This window comes from Gymnoscopelus braueri, assembly GCF_963280865.1.
Source record: "Gymnoscopelus braueri genome assembly, chromosome: 7".
NCBI classification, from domain to species: domain Eukaryota; kingdom Metazoa; phylum Chordata; class Actinopteri; order Myctophiformes; family Myctophidae; genus Gymnoscopelus; species Gymnoscopelus braueri.
The window spans coordinates 16390821-16410344 of record NC_137608.1 but is presented as its reverse complement, the minus strand read 5'-3'; the positions used below and the strand labels follow the sequence as shown (position 1 = coordinate 16410344).

Here is a 19524-nt window from a genome sequence, read left to right as displayed (position 1 = left end):
GGAACTATTGTGTTTGAATGCTGAGCTGTTGATTACACAGACATCAGGGATTACAAAAAGAGTACCAGAAATCTGTATGATTTGCACACACAATGTTTCCTTCTCAACGCCAGGGCGTATTGAGGAGCAAATGCAACGTGCACCCCTTTAAGGAGAAACTCTTTTGGACCAATGTAGCCTACTCCATCACATATTTTCTACTACACCTAAGTAGCTGATAACCTAAATAATAAAGACATATTTCTGATATACTACTATGATATACTATATACTATGATATACTACAGCTGTCTAATTAACTTGTGCAATAAGATACCAACATTAAAATATGCATATTTTATAAATCCACATTTTCAGTCCATTACAAGTACAGCTAGAAAATCTAGTGGAATGCCCTTAATGAAGCAAAAAATAGTTATACAATTGAACTATTCACTTTGTACACAAGACCTTGATCATATAAACGTCTAGTTTGGCATTTAGGTAGAATTACATTTTAAATACAGTATACTGGAATGAACAATTAAGAGCATTATATAACATAATAATATGTATATATATATATATATATATATATATATATATATATATATATATATATGTTTACATGATTGTAATTGGTTTGAATCCTGATCTTCTTTTGTTTTACTTTTAAAAAGATCAACACATTCAATGACGTCAGTCCCCTGAGCACTGCATGACGTCACTGCGGAGGATGGTGTCGTGACGTAGGCAGTTCAGCACCAACAAGAGATCTGAGAAGGAGGGAACCGGATGTGGCAGCCAGATGTGGGGGCACACACACACACACACACACACACACACACACACACATACATACATGGGAAGAGTGTGTTGGCAAAAATTAACATTAACAAGGACAATTAGGCCTATAAAACGTCTCAAGCTGCATAATAAAGGCACTTCAAAGGAGTCGCCTGTAAATAAGGAAATCAATTATTAATAAAATAAAATAAAAGAGATTTGCACCCCATATAGACTACTTTATACATACATGATTATGAGAATGATCAGTATGATTTCAGAAATGCTCTGCTGGTATACAATTTGCTACTGTATTCCAACAATTAAATCCAGCTAATCAGAGACCCTGGGAACGAAGGAGAGAGAGAGAGAGAGAGAGAGAGAGAGAGAGAGAGAGAGAGAGAGAGAGAGACTCGATCAGGGTGGACAGTGATGTGCGTGCGGCTACCGGGCAGCTGGGTGGATAAATGAGTTGTCTTTTTTACTGAGGGTTTATTAACATTCACCCATAATAATGTGAATCTGTAATTTACACGAAAACAGCAGAGCGACAGGAGGCAATAGAGGATTTAATTCTACTGGATTTTTCCCGTCACTGAAACGCGCACTGGAGGCGCAGAACAGAACCATATGGACCGCGGTTTATTCCAACGGTCAAGAATGAAACGTTGAAATCTCCCCGTCATGTGTCTGTGTGCAACGACAGCTCTGGTGTGAAGATACTTTCACTGACAGTGGGTTGTGGGAGGATGGATGGAGGAGGACTGGTCGCCCTCGAAATCCCTAAGAAAGACAGACCGACATTTATAGGTGGGAGGCTGTCTGTCGTAAAGACATAGAAGATAGACCCTCTCCATCTGTCTGTCTCTCTCTCTCTGCACAGCACAGCAGAACGTTTCTGTCAGCCAGAGCACACAGTGAAAGGACCAGTCGTCATATAATCAACTACAACAATGGGGTGAGTTTGATTAACATAACATATAGCCTAATTATTAAAGTATGGTTGGTTATGGTTGCTCTCTCTCTCTCTCTCTCTCTCTCTCTCTCTCTCTCTCTCTCTCTCTCTGTATTCATATCAGCCACTGCTGCCTCATGGCTGTGCCTATGAACTTCTCATATATATACAGTATGTATGTATAAGCCTATATAATGCACTATTCTACAGTATGACAAAGATCCTAGTCCATGATGGATCTAGGCTACACAGTAAAAATCCTCAATGGATAAGGGGCCATTAAATGGCTGTTACATGTGTTACAATGTAACCACATTTTGGTCACACTGTAGTGTACACTCTGACTTGCCAATATACTCTGAATTACAAATGGATAAATTCACAGTGAGGATTTTACTGTATACATGGTCCAAGTACCCACTGTACATGTCAAGTGAATGACTGGTGTTCTTTCAGTGTGCATGGGCCTTGAGGTGATGTCCTCAATAACCGTCTACATATACCTTCAATTTATGGCTGAAAGCTTCAGTGAGGCTTGCTTTATTCAGCTCTTGCCTCTCAAAATGCCTCTTGCATAGCTAATGTGTTATTGCACATATGAACGTGCTAACCACCAAACTTTTAGGAGCAGGATATTAATATTTTATTACACTAGCTGATGCTTGCATCCAGAGGGACTTTACAATTACAATGAACCGTCTTAATTGATAATAGCTACAAGGTCACATCCAGAGTGGTAAGCTTGCCTTATACTGGGTAGAATTAAGATGACAGTCTCCACTGGTATATGCTACAGCAACCCCACTGGGTAAATGTAACTTGTAAGTCAATAATGTATTTATTTACCATAATGGCATGTTGACCAGTCCAAACGCCGGCTTACAGTGGAGGACCAACTGACAGAAAGTATCTCTCACTTCATTTTGACAACTAAATATAGTGGGGGGTTAATTATGTCACAAGCCTCTAGTGCAATTTTTAGGCACCCTGCATGCCAATAATTTGGTTAGCGGATTTGGTGTATCTATCTATCTATCTATCTATCTATCTAAATACTGTGTATTATGTATGGGACTATTTGAAACATAACATGTTTCTTTTCGCTTTCGGCATTTATTTGGCACACTAATGACTATTATTACAATGGAGGCTGCGTGTGCAAACTCACACCTCCACACTCACCCACCCACTCACCCACTCACACACCCATTATCCACTTGCCCACTCAACCACACAACCACTCACATGCTCACCACCAACGCACGCACGCACGCACGCACGCACGCACGCACGCACGCACGCACGCACGCACGCACACACGCACGCACACACACACACACATGTACACACACACACTCCTCATCCATGCTGCCCACTCAGCCTCTGTTCGTGCAGTGCGGTGGTCTCTCTCTTCTCTACCGACTGCTGCTGCATGGTGACTAAGTTCCTGTTATGCAACAGACAGCAGACTCCACATTTCAATTAATCCATTACGGTGTTAATGTGAGAAATGGTGATTCGCAACGCATTGGATCAGTGTGCCGAGGCCTTAGGTCAGGGGGTTCTCAACCTTTTCCGGATCAGGGACCACTTGAAAATCTTGGAACCATTGGCGTCGGGCCCACACGGCAGCCCGAACGGCCGTGTTAAAGTGGTCAGATGGAAACAGTGAAACCAGATCTCTCTTTCTCATACACCATGCAAATAGCTGGGATATGCATTTTCATTTTACTTTATCACTAAATGTGGCCAAAGGGTGGTTTGGTTGATGAGATCCATTTGTGCACATTTGATCTACTATGACGTTACAATTTAATCACTCATAGGCCAAGAGGACACATGCATGTGTCCAACACGGATGTGCATTTATCGGGGCAGCAACCAAGCCCCCAGAACCACGGTAGAACAGTGAAGCGGCCATCACCTGGTGGTCAAATCTGAGATTTCAATACTTCCGCATTTAAAACGCCACTGCGCATGCTAGTGCTCAAGACTTCCGCATTTGGGCACCCAAATTTGGTACTCAAATCAAGAAAAATGCGGAAGTAGTGTGATCTTCCGGGTACTTCAAACGCTTGTGAGCAACTTTCATTGAAATGAATAGCTGGGGGCGGGGGGCGTCCTCTAGATATATTAACTCTATGGGCAGCGATGACACAGGAGGAGGTAGAGCGGTCGTCAGGGAATGGGACGGTTCCCAGTGTCCTCGAGTAAGACGCTAAACACCTAACTGCCCCTGATGAGCTTAGCTATGCTATGCATACAGTACATTGTAAAGCGTTCAGAGTGGTTGGAAGTGAACCCTAGCGTCCCTGTTCTGGGGCAAACGTTCAATGACAATAGCATATCGATGAAGAGATTTTGTGTAGAGGGGGGGAAAAGGAGCGGACCAAGTACAGAGCCCCGGGGGACTAAGTACTGTATATAGGGTTTATTAACAAATGGCAGCATTCTGTATTAAATTGCTTCCAAATGCACCAGAAAAGCCTACTCTGTGTGTGCTGCTGTCTGTCTAGATGTAAAGATAGATACACAGATAGAGATATAGATAGCATGATATTGTGTGTGTGTGCGTGTGTGTGTGTGCGTGTGCGTGTGCGTGTGCGTGTGCGTGTGCGTGTGCATGTCACACCGTGTATGTCTCTCTCTCCGATTCTGTCTGTCAGTCTCTCTGTCTCTGTGTATGTCTCTCTCTCCGATTCTGTCTCTGTCTGTCTCTCTGTCTCTCAATCCCTCTCTCTACGTCTTTCTCTCTTTTTGCACTCTCTCTCTGGCTTAAATAAAAGCTGCTCTCCTCTCCTCAGTTCAGTTAATGAAACACTCTGGAGAGTGCTTGCTTCTAACACACACAGGAACGCACACACACACACACGCGCTCGCGGGCGCACGCATGCACGCACGCACGCGCGCACGCACGCACGCACGCACGCACGCACGCACGCACGCACGCACGCACGCACGCACGCACGCACGCACGCACGCACGCACACACACACACACACACACACACACACACACACACACACACACACACACACACACACACACACACACACAAAGAAAGAGATGAGTGGGGGACTTTAGTTACATTGTTCTCACCTTTCATATCAGTAAAGCTGGACTGTGATCAATTAGCTTTCCAATTTGCATGTTCGGTCTGGTCCAGATCCGGGTTAGATTTTCCACAGGTACTTCTGAAAGCCTGATGATGGGAGTTTAACCACTTGAACCAATGGCATTCCAAATTTGGGTAAACGTTGTCCAAAATAGCAGATTTACAACCTCACAACGCGATGTGTTGTGAGCTTGTAGATCTGCTATCTTAGAAATAATTTGTTTTTTTTTGCGAGTAAGTGGTTAAGTAAAGTAGAATGACCAGAACTGGACGAGAGAAAAAAGGAGAGAGGACGGCAGACAGACACGCTGAATTCACAGGGCCTTAGAGTTATTTCATTATAACTAGACCTGTGCCCGTCGGGCACCGGCCTACTCGAGAATGATGCAAGCTGGGAACCAATACCCGTTCTACCCGTTGTCTGTCTGTCTGTCCCTCTTATGCCCATATATGGAGATCTGTATATCTGTCTGTCCTTGTCCCTTTTATGCCCATATATGGAGATCCCAGATGTTATCAGTATATGGCCATATATGGGCATGCCCATATATGGCCATATGGGGGGATCGGCTATTCTGGAAAGTCCTTGTGTGTGTAAATGTCTGTGGAGGATGTGTGGAGAATGTCTGAAGAGTGCAAACTGACTGTGAAGTGGACTGACTAAAGTAATCAAATAGCATGTGTGGGGAATTCAACAGGTGTGGGGAATTTGCCAAATCAAGCTTAAGCTGTGGTTGCCATGGCAATCAATTGGCTAATTTGGGCCACAGCCAGAGCCTTTTCTGGCGGTTCTGGACAACCTAACGAATTTGTCGGTCGGTCGAACGGTTCTCGAGATACGTGGATTACAGACGTACATACATACTGTATACATACATATAGAGATTAGGTGCATTTGGAAATGTAAATGGTGTAAATGTAATTTGACCCCTGCTAAGATGCACAGGTTGTGTTCTTACAATAGGCATCGCACATCACCAGAGCAAGAAAAACTAAAGAGAATGGGATTTTCAAGGGTATATTACTCATCCCATAAATCAGGTCATAGAAGAGGCATAGCAATCTTAATATCACCCAAAAACATCTCTTTTGAGCTACTCTCAAAGGTTTCAGACAAAGAAGGGAGATATATAATGGTCTCTGGAAAAATAGATGATATTGTAATTACATTACTTAATATCCCCCCCTGGAAGCGAGTTTGCTTTTTACAGAAGAATATTTGATTTAATGATTGGGGCTGCAGGAATTGTCTTCCGTGGTGGGGATTGGAACATAAGTCTAAATAAAAACATTGATTAATCAAATCTAGTACACCATTACATAGGGAAATGTATTTTCTAATGACAGAGCTGGGCATATTAGATCTTTGGAGGAACGTTTACCCATCAGGCCATGATTATACATTTTACTCGTCCCCTCATTTAGTCCATTTGGTATTTCTATCTGTCCTAGAATGATGTGTTATATATATATATATATATATATATATATATATATATATATATATATATATATAATTTTTTTTTTAAATTATTATTTTCATGTGTAGAATCTATTCCTGATGTAATTTTTTTAAATATCAGGTCAAGCTCACATCTTCCATGTCTTACATGAACTGACATCTATTACATGTCAGTGGAAATAACTTGATGAACATTCATGATTTACTTTATTTATGTTTTCTTCGTTAACAAGAACCGGTATACACGTGTCCTAAACAATCCACAATTTAAGTCCCAAATGAGGGAAGAAAAAACAATTAAGACTAACAGACCATAATAAGACAGAAAAAAAGATCTTACTTGCAAAAAAAGTGTCAAAGTACATCATACCTACTGGATGTACTGGCACTTTTTTTATGGTAAAATATTTTTCAGAGCAAAAGCTGTTGCTGACTTTTCCTTTTTAAACCGTTGTTTATCCCGTCCTTCACCACATCACCAGTGACAACTGGATGTGTACAGCATTCTCCTTTGAACTATGAATACAGGTGTGCCTTAAGATTTTGACTTGCACATTGGTCTACAGTACATGTGAACGGACTAAAGTCCCATTTATACTCCCTTTATATACAACAATAAATACTTTCACACGTCCTTTATGTTGGCATGGACGTTAAGCAATACATCCACTCAATGGCAGTTCAGAGTCAAAAGCTTTCTGACAACAAACATGGTGACGGCCGATGGGGTCGTAATAATGTACCTGTTAAGAAGGAGCCGCTCTGTAATAACTGTTAATGCCATTTCTGTGAGCTGGAGAGACAGGGAGACTCCTGTTACTGAACAAACACTCTGTATCAATGAGGACTACCATTATATAGAGCTATTTAATACTTATTTTACCAGAAGAATATCACTACCTACCTTTCATGTTCAAGTTCAAGCTTTATTTATCTAAAGCGCAAATTCACAGGAATGTCTCGATACACTTTACAACATAGTGTACAACTAGATTAAAACTATAATAAAATCAACATTAAAAACTAAACAATCAGATATAAGGTCATAGGCACAAGGCAAGATTATGCTTGGGTCATAATAAACAGAGAAAATATGTGTTTGTTTTTAATAACATTCATGGATTTAGCGTGACTTACAGAAGTAGGCGATTGGTTCCAACTGTAAGGGGCACGGTGGGAGAAGGCCCTACCACCAGTAGATTTTTTATTAATTTTCGGGACAGTATAAGGTAACCAACATCTAGTGTACGGAGGGAGCGGGAGGGGATGTAAGGACTGATGAGATCTGACAGGTATGATGGAGCTAGCTAGCTCCATCAATGACCGCTCTGTTACTTGCTACGTGCAGTTGCTCTCTCAACTCGATCAACTTGGTGCCAGACAAGCTAATGCACAACAAATCTTTGATGGTTGTATGCTGGCTGTAGGTGTGAAAGGAGCAGATGCCCGCGGGGCTCGGGCTGCAAGAATCAAGTGCTGCGATGATTAGACTGACTGACCAGGGATCAGATACTGCAGAGCAATATATGGAGGAACAAAGTTGTTCCCCCGTCAGTTAAAGTGAGAGCCGAGAGCGCATGCACAAAGCGTATCACACTATACCTCCGTGGAATCGAAGTGCACCGTGGCATGTGTGATCATGGATTCCTTATTCATCGAGTTGAAAACATGCAATTGAATTCATGTAGTTATAGAGTAAGCTTGAATTTCCCTTAAATATAAAGTCTGAAAATTACTTTAACATTTACAATCTGGTCCTTATCCAGGGCTACTTAGTGCTTATAGTTAGTTAATTAAATTCCGAGGAGTCCATTTGGTTACATTTGTATACTCTTCGGAGCTACACCAAAACTGACAGTGAACGTCATGACGTCACCATCTATACCGTTATCGAGGACACCAGGATCGGGGTTTATTTTTTTGAGTAACGGTTTAATAATATTCTATTTAAATGAAGAGGGCACAGTAGTACCAGAGGTGAGAGAGGTGTTGATGATATTGAGAAGGTGGGGTTCGAGTGTAGTTAATAGTTCTTTGACTAGATTTGGAGGAAGCGGGTCAAGTAGGCAGTTTGTGGAAGTTTGTATTCGGCAGATAGTATTAGTCTTCTAGAGAGAGTGGTTGAAGAGATAATGTTGCGTATAAATGTGCTGCTCTGTCCTTCATTTCCTGTGAACGGTGGTGCTTTTATTGACCTCGATACAGAGACCTGACCTCTTATTAGTGTGGAGCACTGACCTGTGTTAGTTTAGTTGATGTATTAACACTTATTGTTTGTAGTACGTCTGTTTATCCAGAAAATGCCCTGTAGGCAACACATGTTAAAATAAAATGTTTTAATTTCTACATAGATCTCTCTCTCTGTCTCTGTGTGTGTGTGTGTGTGTGTGTGTGTGTGTGTGTGTGTGTGTGTGTTGTGAGTGTGTGTGTGTGTGTGTGTGTGTGCGTGCGTGCGTGCGTGCGTGCGTGCGTGCGTGTGTGTGTGTGTGTGGGGTGTGTGTTACTAATCAATGCTGAGGGGCACAGCTGTAACATATGCTCCACTTTGGACAACTACACATGTTATGCTTTTCCATCCATCCATCCACCCATCCATCCATCCATCCATCCATCCATCCCTTGACGTAAGGCAAAATTGGCCTCGAGCCTCCTCACTGATTCCCGGACGTCCTCCCTGTGGGAGAATCTGGGATAGGGGGCTGTTGTAGTTGGTGCTTCAATGGATTCAGGTTTAATCGGGTGTACCTGTCCTGAAGGGAACTCGTCAGGTGGAGAGGGTTTCATAGTGGATTCTGCTGGGACCAAATGTGGTTAGTTTATTCTGTTAGGGTTTGGATCGGTTGGTTCCACGTTGGAGGTCACAGTTTGCAGAATGCAGCGAAGCCCGGTTGGAAATGAAGGGAGCCCGTATAGATGCTTCTGTGAGTCATTTCAAGAAGAGATGATTCAGAAGAGAACCTTCTAGTTATTAACCAATTATAATATATAATTCTATAATTCTTAGAACCACAAGATTAAGCTTATAAGAAAGTTAAGAGATTATCAACTGTAAATAAAGAAGAGCTTATACAATTAATTAACAAAAAAAGGAAAAAGGAGAGAAGATCTGAGCGGGAGTTAATATAGACAAGGAGATTATGTAATGGTTATGTGATCGCTACATCATTCTTAACAGTATTACTATAGCATTTCATACACTATCTAAGGCCTTGTGGTTAGAGTGACAATTCTGACAATGGGAGGCAGTGGTGGAAAAAGTACTAAATAGTTTTACTTAAGTAAAAGTATCAATACTGCAATGTAGAAATCCAAATGTACTTGTGTAAAAGTACAAAAGTATGGCCATCAAAATATTCTTAAAGTACCAAAAGTAAAAGTACTCATTATGCAGAATGTCCCGTTTCACAAGGTATCATTATGTATAAAATCTTTTGAAAATAGCAGATCTAGAAGCTCACAAGTGAACTTGTAGATTGGCTACTCTGAAGTGGTTAATGCATGTTTCTTAATAATAATTAAAATCTACAAAGTAACTAGTAACTAAAGTTTTCAAATAATTGTAGTGGTGTAAAAGTACAAAAATAAAGTAATGTAAAAAATACCTAAAAATTTGACTCAAGTACAGTACTTGAGTAAATGTACTTAGTTACTTTTGTGGGGCGGCAGACTCCCGGCCACTCTAACCCTGAGCCACTGCCGTGCTCAGGGTTAGAGTGGCCGGTTAGAGTGAACTGGAAACCGCAAGGTTCCCAGTTCGATCTTGGGACCAAGTCATACAAATGTTAAATAAAAATGGGGTGTATTGGTGATTTATTTTGGTGGAACTCTATTTTAATGATGTCATGCACATCGCGCATTTTATTTTACCTTAAAGTAGGAAACATGTTTGTCTAGGAAATTACTATTTTTGGGTGGTGAAACCGCCCCTATAAGTGAGGTTTGGAAATTTGTACAATTATCCTGCGCTGTGATTGGCCAAAAAGTACCCCGCCTAACCCTGCACCGTGATTGGCCAATCACAGTCAATTCAGGACTGTGATTGGCCAGTGTCACATGACACATGTGCATAGCCCTATATAAGAAACCATAACTTTAAAAAAAACATAAATTTGTTTTTTTTAAGTTATGGTTTCGTCCATCATAAAGAGTGTTTCAATAAATGTATTTATTTTTTGTACATGATTGGTTGACTCCATTCAGTATTGTGATTAGCTAGCAAGACACCGCCCACTTCACACAGGGTGTGATTTTTTAGCTTAGTTTTAGTCTTTTTAAACTAATTATTCAAGGAATGCCTTGAATTATAGGAGCTGAAACTAAAAGTTTTGAACGAGTAGGCTATCTTTCTCTTCTTTGAAGGTGGCTGAGGCATTGTTGCATGCAGATAGGATAGGATACTGGCAGCAGTAGCTGTGTTGCTCATGTAGCCTATATGTGAGGATTGGGGATGCATTTGCACACTCACTTGTAAACCTGTTATGCAAAGTAGCCATTTGGGTACTTGGCTACCGTGCCGTACCTGTGCGTGAGTGTGAAAAGATATTGCCCCCATTCCGTGGTGTTGCGTGAAGCGACCAAAACACCCCTGGCGTCGTGTCTAGGGGGTGTACTTGTACATCGAGCTGCCTTATGCTACAAAAACAGGAGATGGGCTCCTGACCTATACTGTCAACGGCATTTAAAGACATAGAAGGCAAGTTTAATAGAAGGAAGTTGACCCCACTTGGCAGCCATTACACTTGTAGTTTTCGAACAGATAGCTGATATTTCAGCCAAAACTAGTGCATATTTAAAAAGTAAACAACAGAGAGAAAGAGTCAGTAAGTCAATCAGTCAGAGTCAGAGACAGAGACAGAGACAGAGAGGAAGTGAAAATAAAGGAAGATAGAGATGAACAGAGATGGACTCAGGGAGAAAAATTTACTGAAGACCTGAAAAGAAAGAAAGTATAATAATGAAAGAATGATTCAGGTAACTAGACAGAGTTCATCACACTCTGTGTGTGTGTGTGTGTGTGTGTGTGTGTGTGTGTGTGTGTGTGTGTGTGTGTGTGTGTGTGTGTGTGTGTGTGTGTGTGTGTGTGTGTGTGTTGGGGGGGGGGGGAGACTCTGCTGCAGTCTAAACTCTAAACAGTGCCAGTTTCATCCTCCTCCCCCACTCATCAACACCTCCTGCACCTACATCTCTCCTTCCCTTTATTGCTCTGCCCCTTCTCTCTCCCTTCTCCCTCCCTCCCTCCCTCCCTCCCTCCCTCTCTCTTTCCCTCCCTCTCTCTTTCCCTCCCTCTCTCTTTCCCTCCCTCTCTCTTTCCCTCCCTCTCTCTTTCCCTCACTCTCTCTTTACCTCACTCCTCCTGCCCCCTCCTTCCCCCTCTCTCTCCCTCTCCCCCCTCTCTGTTTTAACATTCACGTTCCATCACCTGCCCTCGCTTCACGCAACACACTCTGCATACTAAAACCTTTGCTTGTCCTCTCCTCTCCCCTCTCCCACCCCTTCTCTCCTCTTTCCTCCTCTCTCCTGCTCTCTCCCTTCCTCCACCCCCCCCCCACACATCTACTTTCTCTGTTGTTAATAATGTTAGTGGGCCGCTGCGGAGCCAACCGGACAGCAGATAAATATCATTCTACTGTTCTATCTTTATCTACATCTTTGTATGTATCTTTACATCTAGACAGACAGAAGCACACACAGCTACAGTATACTACTCAACTCTTATCTTTCTGGTGCATTTGGGTTATTTAATACATAACACCACTGTTCCCTGTACATTGTCCATCGTTATTCTTGATAATACAAACACACTCTTCACAAATTGAGAGTTCTCTCTACACTCTTACTGAAGAAGGTACCATAAGGCCCTTAAGACTGTCTCTCTGTGTATTTTTATATTCATTTCCTGTGTTGGGGGTATGTGTTAGCGCGTTAAGAGTACTCCGATTACTTTTTGTGTAACGAGTAACATAATGCATTGGTTTTGTAATTTAAGTACTCAGTTACTTTGTTATGTTTTCAAGAAAATAATCTGTTACTAAAAACAAAAAATCCCCTTTTCCTTCTGTTGCTGACTCTGCTTACTTATTGGCCTTAGCCTATAGGGCTTGATTCTGTAATTTGTGATGTTCATTCTTCCTATGACTGTATCTCACAGTACTTCACTCACTCTGTATCTGTACATTAACTGCTATGCTGCCTCTGGCGCCTGAATTTCCCCAGCGGAATCAATAAAAGTCTACCTATCTGTTGCCACAAATGAAAAGTCCAACACATTTGCACTGTTTTGGTTTATTTCCTACTTCTTGACAAGGCGCACAGGGGAAGTTTCCACTTAATAGTGCAGCTCAGTCAGCTAGCAACATGGCAGAGATTCAGAGAAGGCAGAGATAGGTCAGCCTGTATGTGGTTTAAGTATCAAATTATTTTTGATTTGTTGGTGAAAGGGGTAAGCAAATTATGACTGGGTGACAAGTGTCTACCAGGTTTGATTTAAAGAAGCATCTCCAAGCCAAGCACAGCTCCACAACACAGGTGGCCTCTCCGGTAGGCTAGACTCGACTTGATTTTATGTTTACTTGTAATCAAGTAAACATAAATCATGTTTAATAAATCATAATCGTAAAGGTGATAGTGTATGTCAGTGCTAAAGATTGTGGGCTGTATAGACTACTAGGCTATGCAATGACAGGAGAATCAATACATACAACGGTACACTTAAAGTAGGCTCCGCCTATACTACCTCTGGAGAATATAACCAATTTGCACAAGAAATCGCTTATGTTTTTTTTATTTTTGGTAACGCAAAAGTACTCTTACAAGTTACTTTTCTCCGTAGATTAAACTGTAATCTAAGTAATGACTTTTTAATGGCAGTAATCTTGAGAATGTATAAATTGACCCAAATGGAACCAAATGGACAGACACAGTCAAATCCTCAGTGTTCCTTTAACACTGAGAGTGTACCATTTGTACCGTCAGCGTTTAATTAACACTCAGGATTTACAGTGCAGCCTCTGATGTCTAACTTCAACCCTGCTTTGTGCAGTGTAAGCTGCCTGTGCCCCCTAGCTGTGTGTGTGTGTGTGTGTGTGTGCGTGCGTGTGTGTGTGCGTGCGTGCGTGCGTGCATGCGTGCGTGCGTGTGCGTGTGTCTGTGTGTGTGTGTGTGTGTGTGTGAGAGAGAGACACCAGGTGTGTCTCTCTCTCGTACGTGCGTGCATGTGTGGGTATATATATATATATATATATACACACACACACACACACACACACACACACACACACACACACACACACACACGCACACGCACACGCACACACATACAAACATACACAGAGGTACATATGATTCTGGCCAATTTCAGGATATTGTTTGAAGTTTTGAGAGAACAGTGGACTGGATTGGGTGGATTATTCATATAATCTCCATTAAAATGGGTCAGACATAGGGGTCACTTAAAGGTTATTCATAGGATTAATAACCTCAACCTGATGGTAAAGCTGTGATCTACAGTTTATGTACTTATACCACCAACACACAGACACACCAAGCCAAACCATACTGTATGTCAGATACCTTGTGCAATTGTCTGAGTGTGTGTGTGTGTGTGTGTGTGTGTGTTTGTGTGTGTGTGTGACCATGTGTGTATAAATATTTATGCGTGTGAAGGGTCAGAACTCAGGGGCGTGTCTACTCGTTTACCATGGCCTACTCTCTATAAATAGCCTCCAGCCCTCACTCTCCTTTCCCCTCCATGACCCAACTCACACCACACGTTCCCATATCAGAGCAGAGGGAGAGAGAGAGAGAGAGATATAACCACCCTTCACAGCAGGACAGCAATAGAGGGAAGACAGAAACAGAAACAGAGAGAGAGAGAGAGTGAGAGAGAGAGAGAGAGAGAGCAAGAAAGAGAAAACGTGACAGCTTGAGCACCAGAAAGAGAGAAAGAGAGAGAAAACACGCTTAGACACTAGGAGAGAGAGGGAGAGAAAGAGAGAGAGAGAGAGAGAGAGAGAGAGAGAGAGAGAGAGAGAGAGAGAGAGAGAGAGAGAGAGAGAGAAGAAGAAGAAGAAGAGAGAGAGAGAGAGAAGAAGAAGAAGAAGAAGAAGAAGAAGAAGAAGAAGAAGAAGAAGAAGAGAGTGAGAGAGAGAGAGATGGGGTGGTGGGGGTTTATTTACAGTTTGTTTGTAGTTTGTAGTTTGTTCAAACAGTGCAGTTGTATTCCTGTTGTTCTAGCAATGACCTGTAGGAGTGTACTCATGAATAAATAGGTGGTCGTTATACTCACATAGGAGCCCTCACTCATTCTGTCTCCCTGTCACCCGCGGGGTGACATCATCGTCATGGAGGACAGAGAGCTGGTGATACGTTTGCCGGGACGGTCCGAGCGCTCCCCGCCAGAGGAGGCGGGGAGGAGGCGTCGTTCGGCCGGAGGAGACGCGGCGGGTTTCGGCGAAACGCTGGTGCTGAAACACAAGGAGGTTCACAACTTCTTCTTTGTGCCGTTCAGGGAGCAGCCCATCTACAGCACGCGGGCGCACGTCTTCCAGATCGACCCCAGCACCAAGAAGAACTGGCTGCCCGCCAGCAAGCACGCCGTCACCGTGTCCTTCTTCTACGACAGCACGCGCAACGTCTACCGCATCATCAGTCTGGACGGGACCAAGGTCAGTGGTCACACATTCACCCACACACACACGCACACGCACACGCACACACACACACACACACACACACACACACACACACGCACACGCACGCACGCACACACATGCACACACATGCACACTCGCAGACATGCAGATACTCGCATACTGTACACTCACATATGTTTGTTTTGCAAACTTCTGGGGACATTGCAATAATGTACACTGATTCGATATCTTCTTGCGCTAACCTTTACACTTAACACTTAGCCTAACCTTAACCCTAACAGATGCATTCCTAAGCTTTCAGCGCCCACACCTTACTGGCTAACTGAAATAAAACTACAAGCGTGATGGCTGCCAAGTGGGGTCACCGCACGGCACCTCTGCCCTATTGACTGGCACCAGGTCAAGGTTCATCAATGTTGAACCTGAGGCTTCATACAAGTCGGACTTCATGCACTTCAGCGCCTACAACACAGTGCAACGGGATGCAACTGGACGATCAGCCCCTTATAGACCATATTCACACGGCGGCCATGTTTCTATGAAGTCAATGAAAGTAGCCACCCCGGGTGGTGGCACTTTCAATGTTAAATTCCTATATGGCCGCCGTGTGAATATGGTCTATTGAAGTGAACGGGGAAGCTGCTGCCTCTGACGCGTCTTGATGCAGATGTGTGACCGTAGCCTTTTTCAGCCTGCCACCCTAACCTTAACTCAACAGATACATGCCTGACCGTAAAGTCGAGCAGCCAATCGTAGTCTCAGCCGACCTTCCCGTCCCCCCGGGCTTTGGAGTCTAAATGCAACTACACTGCCATGTGTTGGTACGCACGCTCTGCGAGGCAGAGAAGAGAGAGGCAGTGCAGAAGCACGTTTATGTTACTGCATGTAACATACTGAACTGAGGGGAGCAGGTACTCTTGGGGCAGCCATGATGGTTGTCACTACTGCGCGACAATCCTGGTGCTGTGGAAGGCCCGGTCGCTGCCGGGTAGGGGTGGGAGCCATGTGGGTGGTATGGTAATGGCTTTGGCTGCTGGGTTGAAAGGCAGAACACATCTCAGTTTTGTAGCTAATCTTATCTGCACAAACCGTGAAGTGTAAATATATATATATTTGGGAGTGAACTTACCAGGCTTGCGTGCCTGTCTCAAGTTGTTTGCAATGCAGCTGCAAGATTAACGAGGTGGGAGGGCACTTGACAGCACTGCATTATGTGAAAAGTGAAACTAAAATTGACTGATGGCAGCCAGCTCATTTTAATTATAATATAATTATACATAATAATTATAATTACATTATTATTATTTGTCAAATGTTCTTCTTGATAAGGGCCACGGGTGTTGGACAGGCCATTAATTAAAAAAAAGAAAGAAAACACTTCCCCCCCCTTTTCTTTAAAGGGCACTTTGGGCATCAGAGGCAAAGGGGCAGGTGCTTAAGCACCTAAAGTCTGTCACCCTCTGAATGTGCCTGAGTGGGACCCCAAATAAGGTTTTAAGGATAATATAACATTATAGTGTTAAAAAATATAAATATGTGAAACAAATTTCATAGTATTTTTAGCGGCGCCAGCCGCTCAACATTTGACCGTGTGTGTTTGTCCGTCCGTATGAGCACGGCATCAACAGCTGCCGCTGATTGCAACCAATTACACTAATTAAACACACACTTAAAGACATGCACACACACAAGCCAGCTCTCTCGCGAAGCAAACGTGCACACACACACACAGTTCCGCCTGAATACCAGCACTCACACATCAAATAGAGTAGTACCACCTGAATACCAGCGCCCACACAGCAAATAGAGTTATACCGCCTGAATACCAGCGCCCACACAGCAAATAGAGTAGTACCGCCTGTGAGTAGGCACCGCTTACTCACACTGGGAGTGATTTTTTCTTTAAAACTTGAAAAATTAGTTTTCTTTGTGATACAGACAGACCCATCTAACCACTTAACACGGCAGCCGTGGGCCACGGACGCTTTTGAGATTTTCAATTGGGCCCTGGTCCAGAAAAAGTTGAGAACCACTGACTCAGGTCATCCTCTCAACAGCTCCATTCAGTTCCCCTGACACGTCTAAAAACCAAAGGTCACCGGGCTTCCTCTAAACTTTGGAATAGTGCCCCATCCCATTAAGCCCTGACAATTATAAATCAAATCTAAAGACCCACCTTTCTTCTCTTGCTTTAGCTCTGTTTGAGTGTGCACCATTCACTGCATTAATATAATTAATACACTTCACAGCATTTAATGTATTATCTGTCTTATTCTCCTTCTCTTAACTTTATATTTTACTTGATTTTTATGTTGATTTTTATAATTTTACTGTGATTCATTTGTTTAACTTTTGTGCTTTAGTGGATTATGGTTTATTATAGCAGTCATGTTGCTGTTGGTCATCCTCGATTGGAAAGCAACTCCTGTTTATAAAAGTGCTATATAAATAAAGATGACTTGACATATTCACACTCACTGCCACTGCCACTGGCACACACACACACACACACACACACACACACACACACACACACACACACACACACACACACACACACACACACACACACACACACACACACACACACACACACACACACACACACACACACACACACAAACACACACACAGGGATATATACACACACACACACACACACACACACACACACACACACACACACACACACACACACCACTTCTCCCTTTTCCTAACAAATCACTGTGTGCATTTCAGAATTTCAGCAGTTGCGCAACATCATTATAATTGATCAGCAATGAATCTTCTGTCACAGCATTGCTCAACGAAACAGACTCCAATCTCTTTCGATTTCTGCTTAGCTTCATGGACTACAGATGTTATAGACTCAGTGGATTAGCTTATTGACTACATTCATTTTCTAACCTCGGGTGACCTTTGGGCAAGATTTTGGAACACATACTGTAGATCTTTCTGTCTTTGTGAGGACATCTGGTCCTCACAAGCACATATGATCACCGACATATGGAATTCAGTGCAACGATAGTTCATGTAGACACGGAAGGCAGAATGTTTCTGTACTTCATTCACACTCCCCGGACCCCCCCCCCATTTGCTAACAAGTTATACAGTCGTACTCCTTTAAGTCAGTACGTTCAACCTCTTGTCATTCTCATTCGCTACAAGCTAATTTACTCACGCCCTCATACCCGCAGTGTTACTCTGGCGGTTCATTTAAGCAGCCTCTGTTCTCTATTCAGTCTACGTGCTTCGCTGTCTAAGCTGGCTGTTCAGCTGTTTGTTTTCAAATTCCCTCCACCTCCCCGGCCTCCTCCCTGTGGCATTTAGTTCATATTGTTATAGGTTGAATCTGTGTTTGTACTGTGGTAGGTTGATTCTGTGTTTGTACTGTGGTTCTATGATTCTGTGTATTGTACTGTGTTCTATGGATTGTACTACGATTGTGGAAGTTTAATTATGCATTGAAGGTTCAATGTTATGTAAAACTGTATTTTATGCTCTGCTCTGGGGGGTTTGTGATTGAGGATCTGTGACATGTTTGCACAGGGAATCTTTTAATATCACATGAGCAGAGTCACACCGCCAAACTTGAATGCAATATCATTGCATATATGGGTAATGGTTAATATGGTAATGGTTAATAAGTGGTAAATGGTTCATTAACGGTCTGGTTATTTCTGAGCTGAAGTGTCTAAATGAAATCTCAATGTCCATTAACAATGGTATTTCAATACTAATGAAAGTGATTGTTGTGTGTCTTGCAGGCAATAATCAACAGCACCATCAGTCCCAACATGACATTCACCAAGACGTCACAGAAGTTTGGCCAGTGGGCTGACAGCAGAGCTAACACTGTTTACGGACTGGGCTTCTCCACAGAGCATCACCTAGCTAAGGTACACACACACACACACACACACACACACACACACACACACACACACACACACACACACACACACACACACACACACGCACCCACCCACCCACCCACCCACCTCGGCAGGTGTTTGTCCAGGCAGCCTCTCAGTAGCAGCCAGATGATTTGAAAGCCATTTAGTACATCACACACATTAAGAGAGGATTGGCTTTCCAATTTGCTGTAACAGTTACACTCCTGATACTGTTAGACTAAAAGCCCCTGCACTCTGTCTTCTATTGACGTCAACTAATATTGAGTTACTTACTGTAAGTCCATTCATGGCAGACACTCCGGTTCCAAGCAGAGCTGTTGATGTCACTTCTGCACCACTCAAAGACACCAGAAATGTGCTTTAGTACCGCGGTTCTCAACCTCTCCTGGATCGGGGCCCGCTCGAAAATGTTGAAAATGTTCACGGCTCACCCATCTGACCATCTGACCGGGCGGCAGCCGTGTTAAGTGGTCAGATGGGTGGGCCGTGTGCATTTTCAGGGCATGTACACTGAGACACAGTCTATGATGCACTTCAGTATATATTGCCTTAAAGCACATCCATGTTGAATAAATCACAGTGTCTTCATGTGGAGACTTTTTTAGGTTCTACATGGAACCAACTGGTTCTACACAGAAGTAGCATGTATAAATACTGTG

The 19524-nt window shown here is 42.9% G+C and overlaps 1 protein-coding gene across 2 annotated transcripts in view; it reads left to right on the top strand.

Annotated features, from left to right (window-relative positions):
* Nucleotides 1-14437: 14437 nt before the first annotated feature.
* The window catches only part of homer1b (homer scaffold protein 1b), a 36141-nt gene continuing 31054 nt past the window's right edge, over nucleotides 14438-19524 (top strand). For both annotated transcript variants that reach the window (XM_080432581.1, XM_080432580.1), the window contains exons 1-2: nucleotides 14438-14960; nucleotides 18716-18847. In XM_080432581.1, the coding sequence (XP_080288707.1) occupies nucleotides 14637-14960; nucleotides 18716-18847 (456 nt within the window). In that variant the 5' untranslated portion in view covers nucleotides 14438-14636. The remainder of the gene's footprint in view (nucleotides 14961-18715; nucleotides 18848-19524) is intronic.